We start from the raw sequence: 12930 nt of genomic DNA on the forward strand, positions 1-12930 counted from the left end.
ATCACACACTACACATCATATATAACTTTTATTTTTTTTTTTATTTTTTTCTCTTATCAAATGTGTGGTGTATGGATGATGAATAAAATAATTTAATTAGTTTAAGAAGAATAAAATTAAAGAAAAATTAAAAATAAGTGTAATATATTGTATTGTAGTATATGAGATGATGAGTAATAAAATTTTATTATTTTTAATTAAAAAAATGAATAAATAAACAAAAGAAAAAGAGAGGGAACCTACCGGAAAGGAGGTCCATAATGACTTGGAACTTTTCATTCATTGTAATGAATAGAATTCATCCATCTATCCCTCTTGGTCCTAAAGAGCTTCCGTTTCGTTTTCTTTCTTTCCCTCCTCTTTCCTTTCCTTGTTTCTCTTTTCTTCCTTCTCTTAATATATACGTCTTTTCCCCGCTTCTTCGCGCGTTGTTTCCTTTCCCTCTATCCCTTTTTGGTTGGCCTCTGCGCCGCTCGCTCTTCGTCCCCGTTTTCCCCAACCCCCCCCCACCCCCCGGTCTCGCACAAACACAAACACAAACACATACACTCCGAATAACTAGAGCAGGTTAATGGATTCCTCTTCAACCATGGCCTTGAGATCTTCTTCTTCTTCCTTTTCTTCTGCTTCGGCCTTTTCCGTATCTCATTGTCCAAACCCTAAACCTGGTTACGTCTCTGTACCTTTCAATTTCAACCTCCGCAATCCCCAATCTTCATTCATGTTCTTCAAGTCTCTCAAATGCATTCAATCTTCAACCCCCGACTCCAACCCCATGAAGTCCATTCATCCCAAAAACGCTAGCTCCCCTTTTGCCTGCTCCGCTGTCACCTTCTCTCCCTCGCAGACCGCTGATCTCGTCTCCTCCAAACTCCACCGCCTCGTCTCCGAATTCCAGTCCATCTCTGAGCCCGTCGACCGCGTCAAGCGTTTACTCCACTACGCGACGCTCCTCCCTCCGTTGGACGAATCCGCTCGGAACGACTCCAACCGGGTCATGGGCTGCACGGCGCAGGTTTGGCTCCAGGCCCAGTTGGACCAATACGGTAAGATGAGATTTGCGGCGGATAGCGATTCCGAGATTACGAGGGGTTTCTGCTCCTGTCTGGTTTGGGTTCTCGATGGTGCGGCCCCTGAGGAGGTGCTGAAGGTCAAGACCGAGGATTTGGCTTATTTGAATGTTGGAGTGCCTGCAAGAGAGAGGTCCAGAGTGAATACTTGGCACAATGTGCTCGTTAGTATGCAGAAGAGGACAAAGGCGTTGGTGGCAGAACGCGAAGGGAAGAAGCCACCTTTCGAGCCGTTCCCATCGCTGGTGGTGACGGCGGACGGGATAGAAGCGAAGGGAAGCTATGCTGAGGCTCAGGTCTGTGATAATTCGTCTCTGTTTTTTTTTTTTTTTTTTTTCTCATTTCGTTTGTTTTTCTTATTGTGTTGGGAAGTTGGTTTTAGTGTAATTGTGATCCTAGAAAGGCAAATGCTGGTCTCATTTTTCAAAATTATTGGTATATTACTAACATCCAGTCATTAATGTTGAAAGTTTGAAATGGAAGATCCTTGAAAGCATTAAATTGTGATAAAAATAAACTGTAAGAGTTTGGTTTTCCCAACTATAGCTTGATACCCTTCCTTGAAATAGAAATTTTCATTTAGCTCGTCCTAATATCTGGCGTGCATGCAGGGAACTTTTTTGTATGTGTAACCTATATGTTAAATCAACGGTCAATTTCTGTTCCTTGATGCACAATAAAAATCTTAAAACCCTGAAAATTTTGTGATGCTTTATGTATTTCGATTATACGATTGAAATTGTTTATATTGTTTGTTTTCTTTCAATTCACAAGAAAGTGATCAAGTTGCCCGAGCTTTTGGATAACATTTCATTCTGCCGCCTTATGGTTAATTACATAAATCTCCTCACTACCACATATCTGCTTGTGTCCCCATGCATGACATCATTGAAGTTGTTTTGTTTTGTTTTGTTTTATTGGCTAACGGGCTTAAATGTTTGGTTCGAGTCAAATGAGGATGGACGCATGCCAATCTGTCTGGGATGAGAGGAAAAAAAAAGGACGTTCCCCTTGCTATTTTATATGGGGCACACAAGCTATATTCAGTAAAGAAGCTCATAATTTACGTCTTAAAAGTTCTGATTTCGGGTCTAGCCAAATCGCTAAATTTCTTAATTGCTGATGCTAGACTCTTGGGCTTTTTAAGTGTAAAAAAAATTGAAAAATTCATGTCATGTGGGACATTTGAGACAAGGGGAAAAAGAGTTCTTACTTGATTTACTTCATGGATGTCTCATCTGGTAAGATAGTACCTTTATTGTGACGACATACATAAGATCTTCATTTGAGCTTTGCAATGATTCGCTTTCCTTAAGATGCAAGGTTAGAATCTGAATTGCTAATAAGTGTTTGTTTAATTTGCTTTGTGTTATGTCAAATGATTAATTTCCTGGCAGTCAGTATTAAAATTCTAAGTACCTTTTTAGTTTAATTGCAGGCAAAGTATTTGCTGCCCGATGAGTTCAAGGTTAAAGAACTTGTCGACGTTCTAAAGGCAAAGAATATTGGTGTTGTCGCACATTTTTACATGGATCCTGAGGTCCAAGGCATCTTGACTGCTGCTCAGAAACAGTGGCCACACATTTATATTTCTGATTCATTGGTAATGGCAGATGCCGCTTTGAAGATGGCAAAAGCTGGATGCAAATTCATAACAGTTTTGGGTGTAGATTTTATGTCAGAAAATGTGCGTGCAATCCTTGATCAGGCTGGCTTTGTAGATGTACGTCTTTCCTCATTTCCTTTCTCCTTTTTTTTGTTCATATTCTCATTTCTTTATTGAACGTAGATGTAGGCAACATATGAGTGTGTCTCTGTGTCCAATGATTAATCAGCATCATGCTCATGCACTAGAATCTGAGAATGGACAGGCCAAGGATTTAACTACCAAAATGAGGACGCTTTTCATGCCATATGAATTGATGACCTGATAGTGCCAAATTCATAAGCAAGTTTAGAATATTTTTTACATAATTTTCTTGTTCTGGACCCACTACCTAGTCCACAACAAAAGAGTGCTCTAGTATTTGATTTTTAGATGTTCTGATACCAGAATGTAGAATCTTCATTTTAAACTGCTACCTATGAACTTTTGTGCTAGGATTAAATTAAGCGTCTCAAAATCTTTCATTTCATTCTATTCTGGTGTTTGTTCCACAGATAGGGTAACAGTTCTTTTTTTTTCGGCTTTTTGTGTATTTATGTGCAGGTTGGCGTATTCAGGATGTCAAATGAACGCATTGGTTGCTCTTTGGCAGATGCGGCAGCTTCCCCTTCTTATATGAATTATCTTGAGGCAGCTTCTATGTCTCCTCCTTCTTTGCATGTCATCTACATCAATACTTCACTAGATACAAAAGCATATGCTCATGAGCTTGTACCAACCATTACCTGTACTTCTTCAAATGTCGTGCAAACCATTCTGCAGGTTGGTAGTATTGCAAGGTTATTGTCATCCACCACTTGCGTTTTCAATGCTTATATTAATGCATTAAGTGATATTGAAGTCTCAAACCTTGTAGGTCTCTACTTCATTTGACTCAAGTGACATCTTTCTCTGCAGGCTTTTGCTCAAGTGCCAGATTTAAACATATGGTATGGGCCCGATTCCTATATGGGTGCAAATATTAAAGAGTTGTTCCAACAGATGAGTAAGATGACTGATGAAGAAATCACTGAAATACATCCAGGACATAGTAGAGAGACTATTAGATCATTACTACCTCAACTGCACTATTATCAGGTACATTTTTTTTTATTTCTTTTTGGGAGCTAGGGCGGAATAGAATTTATCTGTAGTAATGGCATTATGACTTGGACAAAGTGATACTTCTGACATTAACTTGATTCCAACACCACACTATGTGTCCATGAAGAACTTTCATCATCATCATCATCTTCTTCTTCTTCTTCTTTCTGCTACTAGTACCACTTCTTCTACACTATAGAATATTTGATTGGGCATCATATCAAAGTTTTATCCCTGCTGATGATCTGCTTCATGATGCTTGCTCTCACTACATGTTAGTCTCTATTGATGGATTGTCCTACTGGAGTATATCTTTTGTGGGATCTCCTTGTGACTATAACACTTCTCTATTAAAATGGTGGGTTGGGCAGAAATATGTTGGTGGAAAGAACAGAAGACCAGAATATACTGAAGTGCATTGTCCTTTTGGTACTTTTAGTCATTTATATATACTTGTTAAGAGTTCATGTGCTTGATCATTCTCACTGCCTTTAAATGGATACCTTTTCATTTTTCATCCAGTTTGTATTTGGTTCGGAGTTTTTTTCTGGTCCTATTTTGTATTTGTAAACATAGCTGGTGATCAGCTTTATATTGTTTCTTCTCTGATTTTACCTTTCTTTCTCAGATGTGTCCGTAAAACTTATTTTATTTTATTTGCTGATTGTATGTTCTTGTATCAGGATGGAACATGCATTGTGCATCACCTTTTTGGACATGAAGTCGTCGAGAAGATAAATGAAATGTACTGTGATGCATTCCTGACTGCTCATCTTGAAGTCCCCGGAGAAATGTTTTCTTTGGCTATGGAAGCAAAGAGAAGAGGAATGGGAGTTGTTGGTTCCACCCAAAACATTCTAGATTTTATAAATCAGAGAGTTCAAGAGGCTTTAGATAGAAATGTTGACGACCATCTCCAATTTGTATTGGGAACAGAATCTGGAATGGTGACTGCAATTGTTGCTGCAGTTCGTGATTTGTTAGGTTCTCGAATTTCCCCTTCTGGATTAGCAAAAATCAAGGTTGAAATAGTGTTTCCAGTCTCGTCAGACTCAATGACAAGAACATCATCACAATCATCAGTTAAACTGGGTGATGTTATCCTGCCTGTTATACCTGGAGTAGCTGGTGGGGAGGGATGTTCCATTCATGGAGGCTGTGCCTCCTGTCCATACATGAAGGTGAGCATGTTCTTTACGTTTTTAGTGCCATAAATACATAGATTTTGATCCTTCTTTAATTTTTAAACTAGACTACACTGCATGCGTCAATGTGCCAGCAGGCATGTATGTCGTTTGCAATTTGCATTTGATGACACCTATACTCCCCCAACTACATGCCTGTCCAAGATGCTCACCATACTTTTTACGTACTGGGTTTTGTGGTTTACACTTACTCTTAAGGACTCTTAAGAAGTGAGGCAAAATGTTGTTTTTATAACTGAGAAACTCATAGGGAAGTGCCTGAGAGTTTCCTAGCAAGTTTCCAGAAAATGCATTAAAATCTGAGCGAGTTTCGGACATGTTGCACCTTCTCCTTTTTATTCTCGGGGTGGGGGGGCGGTTGGGGGTGTTACAATGTTACAAAAACGAGGGGTTTGGAGAACAGTGTCTTGGTTTGGCAGTTTGATGCTCAAGTAAATACGATCCAATAAGTTCAGCAAGGAAAAACTTTGCCGGCTCTACTAAGATTTGTATCATTTGAAGACTTGTGCAGTAGTAAAAAAAACATCTAATCTCTAGTTCTTTTTTTATTTTTATTTTTTTCATTTTTCCAAATGGATGCCTGAAGTTGCCCTTTTCATTCTGTCTGCTGTCATCCGCTAGATGAATTCTCTTAGCTCACTCCTAGAAGTTTGCTACCAACTGCCCGATGAGAAAAATGTTCTTATAGCATATGAAGCTCAGAGATTTAAATTGAAAACCCCAAATGGGAAATCAGTTGCAGATGTTGGGTGCGAACCAATTTTGCACATGAGACACTTCCAGGTACGCTCTCGAGAAAGAAATACTGTCTATATCGCTAATAATGTACAGGGTTTAGGGTGTTTAGGCTCACCTCCTTTGCATCTTTTATATAGGCTACGAAACAATTGCCTGAGAAGCTTGTCTATCAGATACGTCATGCTAATGGCAACGGGAGTTCAATGTCACTAAGCTGAGCAAAAGGTAGCTCTCCCAATAATAATAAAAAAGTGCTGCTTTTTCACAAATGGGTCTTTTCTCTTCAAGCATTAGTCTTGACCGTCAGATTTTTTGTTGTATAATTTTGGTGGCTACAAAGTAATCAAATTGTTCAATTTCTATGATCACAGCTTAGATCGGTATTAGATTTATTGGGAGAATAAAATTGCAATTTTAGTTCTCTTTACTCTGTATAGCTGCAAGTGTACTGACATCATTTCCCTGCCAACTTTCTGGTTGTCGCCAAAAAATCTCAACCCTTTCTTTCTTTCGGACTCTACTTTTTAGTAGTCTAGAATTTTTTTTTTTTTTTTTTTTAAGAAGAAGGCGGTATTTTAATTTTATTTATAACATAGCAGAGGAATACCATGTTTACAAGCAGATGCCTAGTGGTTACATACAATCATAGAATCCAAACCTAGGCATCAAAAAAATATATACACTAACTAAATCTGCATAAAACCGAATAGTGTACTAAAATCTTGCATAAAACCTGCACAATCCAAATTGGTCTTGTCGAATAGCTTCAACAAAGAATAATAATAAGAAAACAAATATGGAAGTGAAGAATCACAGCACCAGACCCCTGCGAACTAAGCAAACTTCAATTTCAAAAAAGGTAAAGAGCATTTATCAAGGCGCAACAAATCTTTAAAGTCTTCTAGGAATAAGACTATGACCATGAAAATCCATACAAGAATTATGGGCTCTTTCTTTAGCAAAAAAATCAACCACCATATTGCATTCACGAAAGACATGACAAATGCAACAATAAAGAGACCGAATAAGCTCAATCACTTCTTCCCAAAAATCTCATAAGTACCAATGGAAACATTGACCACGATGAATCCATGAAAGCACTATCATAAAATCTATCTCAATTATTATATTCGATAATTCTAAATCTTTACAAAGTTTAAGGTCATCTTTCAAAGTCTAAAATTCAGCTACAATATTGTTCTGAGTTTGATAGTGGTGAGAAAAACCTACAAATAAATATCTTCTATGATCACGAACCACACCACCACAACCAGATAAGTCGGGGTTTCCAAGCGAACAACTATCTATATTTAATTTTCAATAACTACAATCAAGAGATTGCCAAGCAAAAGCTTTAGCTATAGTAACCCGCAGCACAATGATAGGACATCTAATGCTCTGCAATATCTCTTAGTCCCTAGTAGAACAAGACATGAACTTCATTGACACCACAAACACATTTTGAATCCGTAATAGAATAGTCGATACAATATGCTCCCTAGTGAATTTATCCTCTTCCAAACAAATCTTATAACGGAAAAATCAAAATCCCCAAATAATCATAGTTGGAAGTCTTGAAATCATTTGTCGTGGCTTGATTGACATAATGTTCAACCTCTAAAATGAAGTTCTGGAGTTTGAAACCTCGAGTTAGTCACAAAATCATTTTTTATTTTTTCAAAAATTGAAAGGATTATGTTTGTAGTGAGACGCAGGGAAATCAGGGAATCATGTCCATAAGGAGGGTGTTGAATGGGGGGGTTATGATTAATGAATGAGAACTTATGAATTAAATGTCATATTGTTTGGTGAGGAAAAACGGGTTTTTATTTTATCAAGTTTTAATTGTGCACTACATTTTTTTTTTTTTTGGACTTTGTTTGGGCTTTCACCTTTTTTCAGAAAGGCTCTTTACTCATTAGATTTTAGATTTTATTGGTTTAATCCCAACGTTTGTAAAATTTATCAATTAGAGCCATTTGTTTATATTCCACCAAACTTGACTAGCTAATGGTAGTCTTATCAAGTGTTCTCGAAGTCGCATGATATTATGATATCCAATGAGTAGGAAATGTATCAAATATTTTATTCATCGGCTCTAAGAATAAATAAAAAGAAATAAAAGTCTACGTCACATTTAAAGTAAATTATTAATAATTTTTTCTTAAAAAATAAGAAAAGAATGATCAAGATTATTATTTTTTTAAATATAGAAATAACGTGTCAGAGTATCCTACTCGTGACCACCTACGCTGACACTTCTTGCTTCAAGTTGTGAATTTATATATATATTAGCAGCTATATAACGTGCAAACCACGTTTATCCATTTGTCTAATTAAAAATGTGTCTAAAAATAATATAATGTGTAAAAATAATATATATATTTTTTTAAATTAATTAGTTAATAATTTAATACACAGGAGCAGAAAAATAAATTTTAATAAATATCATAATGATAACAAAACGTTACAGTAATATGAATAATATGAAAATTAAAAGATTTTAGATATTTTAACAATAGTTTTCTTAACAAAATATATGAATTATGTAAAATTCAAACACAATACTCAATGATCTAGGAAGCACTGAAAAAATACAGAATATTTTATTTCTATATTGCTTTCATATTTTTTCATCATTAAAGTAAGTCTCTTCTATTTTAAAAACTCTAAAAATATTATAATGGTAGAAAATTATTTTATTTAAATAATTTTAGTTAATTAAGAATATTATGAGATTTAAATTATATTAAAAATTATAATTATTTATATAATTTTACTGTCTTAAAAATATTTAACAAAATTCTATCAATTATATTTACTATTTAGTACTATTATACTGTTTACAAACACTGTTTATTACTATAATACTGTTCGGTACTATTTATTACTGTAGCATATTCATACTGTTCGTACTGTTTATTATTGTAATTATTGTAGCACTGTATACTGTTTATTATTATTCACATCCTTTATATTAAAGGAGGATATATATATATATATATATATATATATATATATTTTTAATTATGTTGCATTTTGGACTGCCTTATCCGGTGATATAAATCAAAGTTTGAAATAATTGCTATATAAATAATTATATATATATATATATCAATATATATTTATACAAACTAGATTTTAAAATACCAAAAAATAAATTAACATGTAAGAAATAATTATTTTAATAAAATATCAACAAATACCAGGCAAAACATTTTTCGAAACCTTGCCAAATGGCACAACCCAGTAGTTTCAGTCTTCTATTCCACAATCCATAATTTTTTAAGATAAATATTTTAACTATAAAAAAATTTCATAAAATTAAATACACAAATTGACATGAAGGTTAGATTATAAAATTACTCTTATTATAAAATAGATCTAATATATTATATAAAATTAAATTAATTTTTAAATTTGAGATTATTTTGTAACTATAATATTTCTTATTTTTTTAATTAATATTGTACTAAATTCTATGTAATAATTACTCCCAGTAAAGAAAGAATTGACAATCACAAATTTATTTCTGTTGAAAATAATAATAATTAATTATTTTGTTTGTGGGATATATATCTTGCCAATTTTTTTTGTTTGTTATACACAAGCATTATGTATTTATTTAAAAAAAATAGATTTATTATTAAAAAATTATAAATCTATCATTTATTTATTTTTTTAAAAATAATTATAATATTTATATATTGACTATTATAATTATTATTTTTTTTTTTAATAATTATTACTTCGTAAAATTTCACAAAGGTATTATAACTATCCATAAAAAGCATACAGAGAGATATCTAGTTTGATTATAGGGTATTGAGCCATCGGTTCATCGGGAATGTGGAAAAGAATGAGCGTCGTACAAAACAAAATTTGTAAATTATTAATTTGTCTTTATTTTTCAAAATAATCCTGTATATAAATTTTGAGATTTATTACGCGCAAACAAATTTGCATATTAATTTACATATTAATATTGTTATCTTTATATTTTAAATTTAAATTAGTATTGTTTTCAATAAAATGTAATTTCTGATCAATCATATTGACTAAGTGCACGTATTAGTGCGTAAAATTACTTATAATTAGATTTTTCCATAAATTTCGGGCGAAACTCATATTCTTCTAAAATATCGAAATCCAATCGGAATGGGCTAGACAGACCAAAATGTCCGAAATTAGATTCAAAATGAATCATTCCAACAAGTTGTGCCGGTCACTCTTTCAGCACGAGAAATTTCAACTGGACTGATATAAATAGGGGGAGTATGATGGAATCCTTAAGAAAAAAATCGAACGTCAAACTGCATACCATTATTGAATCAAACTGCTTGTACCTAACAAATCTCATCCAATATTTGACTGCTAATTCATGTCATAACATCTCGTCCCAGATGTGATTTGATGACAGGTTCATGAAAGAAACTAGATCACTCTTCGTACCATTAAAATGAACAACCACTTAACATGTGTAATTATATCTTATTAACATTAAAATTTCTCTATTTAATACAAGACAAAATACCATATGACATTAAGCAAAAATTACCATAATCTAACATTAAAGTTGTTTTATTTGAGTAAACCATAAGAAGGTCTTGATGTTACTCAAATAGTGATAATCAAAACAAGTAAGATAGATAACATAACCCACGTTTCTTTGAAATTTTTGACAATCATAAACCTACCCAACCCCTCACTCTTAACTCCAACCATCCATTCAAAGACGGTATCAACTATCTGTTAAACCAAAGCCAACGTACCAAAGTACATCTAACTGTTTCACCAACTCCAACTAGTACCACAATTTTGACTCAGAGCCGATGGATATTAACTTCTATCTCACGTCCTTTCAGACCGTTTTGTCTTTCTCTTCTCTGCAACAAAGAACCCAAGCAAGGACAGGACCGAGAAAGCACTGAAGCAGACCGAGGCAATATCGAGTGACACGTGGCGTCCAGTGATTGATTGTACCTCAAATAAGTTTGTGGTCTTCTTGGCGTCGGTTGTTTGACCGTAACCCACCTCGACGTCGTCGGAGTTGTAGGCAATGGCGCGTACAAAGTAGGTGGCCGTGGGCACGTCACGCTCGATGGTCCACTCGAACCTTTGCACTGTTCTGTTCGACGCATCGTACGGCCTAGAAACGATCTTGAACTGGCAGGTCTTGTCTTTGGCTAGGTTATCCACTGTCTTCCTCCATGCGCGGTCAACCTGGCTCACCGGCGCGTAGCACAGCTTGACCTTTATGGTCTTGTAGGTAGAGTCAGTCCCGGCTGCTAAGCTCTGGTTTAGACGCCATGTTACAGTCATTTTATCTACGCCAACTTCCAGAACTGCAAAATTTGATCAATAAAGTCTTCATCTTTATATGCTAATTAAAGTTTCAAACTTGAAAGAGAAGCTTAATTGGCGATTCTATTTAATTTCTTGAACTTCAATGAATGAAGATTTCAAAATATTGGGAACCAGATAGAAAAGTTTTGAATTTTGTTTGGTTGAATAATTTTCTGGGAAAAACTTGACGTGGCTATTAGAGAGAGAGGGCGTTCGGTACCTTGTCCTTGTTTGGATGAAGCAGTGACTTCAAGGGTTCTTGGTAGAGAAGTCAAGAGCACAATTCCATGGGAAGTTGCTGCCAAGCAACAGAAGAGAAGAAGAGAAGCTAAGAGAACCGCACGCTCTGCCGCCATGGATACTTCGCTCTGGAGTCTCAAACAAATTAGCTGTCAGTCCCTGAAGGCAAAAGGATATGATTTTAATTCTATTTACTCTGGTAATTGGGGTACACCTATATATATATACGAGACCCAAGAGATCAAGGTTACGAGCAAACAACGAGGATATTTCTTTCTTTTCTATTTTTAAAGGTGATCAGCAGAAAAAGTCAATGTCCAAAAGTGTTTTGCTGGCGCTTAGATTTTAAGAAAATGGCTCCTGAACATGTCGAAGGGGTGGAGTTTTTTACGGTATGTGCTTGACGATTAACATCGAAGAGAGAAGCATTTGAAGATGTGTTTGGGGTTTAGTTTTAAGCATTGACTTTGTTTTGTTAATTATTAGTTTTCTATGCTTCCAGTTCTACGCTTCTTTGTTTCAATTACTGTATATTTTTTAGATTTGGTTTGTCCCCTACTGTCTTGGAAAGGGTACGCAAACAGGACTCAGCAACTAGGATGAAGGCACGTCGGCACGACCATTTACAGTTCAGGAAAATACACTATACAGTATTACCAAGTTGCAGATTTTTCTTTCAAAGATTTTTCCAAAAGCCAGTTTTCATGAACAAGTTGGCCCCTCTTGTCACTAATATCCTACTTTCTTTTATAATAAAGAAATCGTGTGCGGACCAAACACAGTTTTGACTTGCGATGTTTTTGTTTCTTAAGAGATTGTAATTCCTTTTCAACTTTGAATCAAAGAAAAAAGGAAGGGGAATGATGATCAATGATTGGAATTCTCTGTTTGGGAATAATTACAGGTGCACTCTTACCATTCAAGATAGAGTGGTGGTCCTCTACCTTCTGCATGTGTTCACTTCTAGTATAAATTATATATTTTTTAATTTTAAATATTTTTTAAACATATTTAAATATTTTTAAAAAATAAAAATATATATAAATATACTAATAATCACTTTCTTAATCATTAAAAAAAATTAAATATATAAGCAGTCAAAATGATAAAATAAATTGAAAAGACATAGTAACATTATTCTTCGAGATAATATATCATGAAGATCAATCCTTCTTCTAACAGAAATTTAAAACGTGATTTCCTATTCATCAAATCTCATTGGAATAAGATTTAAACTGAGGCAAGTGCATGCCGATTCATCTTCAACTCTTTCATCATTATTATTCCTTTTGTAAGACTGTAATTGAGTTTTTCAATTAGGCCCAATAATTAAGCCGGACCCAACACTATTTTCTTAGCAAATTTATGCACCAATCGGACAGCACAAGTTGCAAGTTGCAACCATGTATTATTTGACTTTCAGGTAATTTGGAATTTGAATTGTTTGGAGTTTTTTTCTCTTTATTATTGGCTTTTTAGGACTTAGAATAAAAGAGATAGACACTTGAAATACATCTTACAATATTTATTTTTTTAAGTGAATTTTTTAAACCATAATAAGGGCGCATTTGTTTTTGCGAAC

At 34.5% G+C, this 12930-nt stretch overlaps 2 protein-coding genes across 2 annotated transcripts; one reads left to right on the top strand and one right to left on the bottom strand.

Moving 5' to 3' along the window:
• Positions 1 to 356: 356 nt before the first annotated feature.
• LOC109005552 (quinolinate synthase, chloroplastic) lies at positions 357 to 6189 on the top strand. Its single transcript, XM_018984550.2, has 7 exons — positions 357 to 1366; positions 2509 to 2793; positions 3280 to 3498; positions 3634 to 3813; positions 4503 to 5000; positions 5646 to 5807; positions 5900 to 6189. Exons 1-7 carry the CDS (start codon positions 572 to 574, stop codon positions 5978 to 5980), a joined length of 2220 nt encoding a protein of 739 aa, XP_018840095.2. The 5' UTR covers positions 357 to 571; the 3' UTR covers positions 5981 to 6189.
• A 4127-nt stretch (positions 6190 to 10316) lies between these two features.
• On the bottom strand, positions 10317 to 11786 carry LOC109005551 (high-affinity nitrate transporter 3.2-like). The gene is made up of 2 exons (XM_018984549.2): positions 11329 to 11786; positions 10317 to 11107 (listed from the first exon to the last, which is right to left on the bottom strand). Exons 1-2 carry the CDS (start codon positions 11462 to 11464, stop codon positions 10614 to 10616), a joined length of 630 nt encoding a protein of 209 aa, XP_018840094.2. The 5' UTR covers positions 11465 to 11786; the 3' UTR covers positions 10317 to 10613.
• Positions 11787 to 12930: the final 1144 nt, after the last annotated feature.

The sequence above is a fragment of the Juglans regia genome, chromosome 2 (genome assembly GCF_001411555.2).
Source record: "Juglans regia cultivar Chandler chromosome 2, Walnut 2.0, whole genome shotgun sequence".
NCBI lineage: Eukaryota > Viridiplantae > Streptophyta > Magnoliopsida > Fagales > Juglandaceae > Juglans > Juglans regia.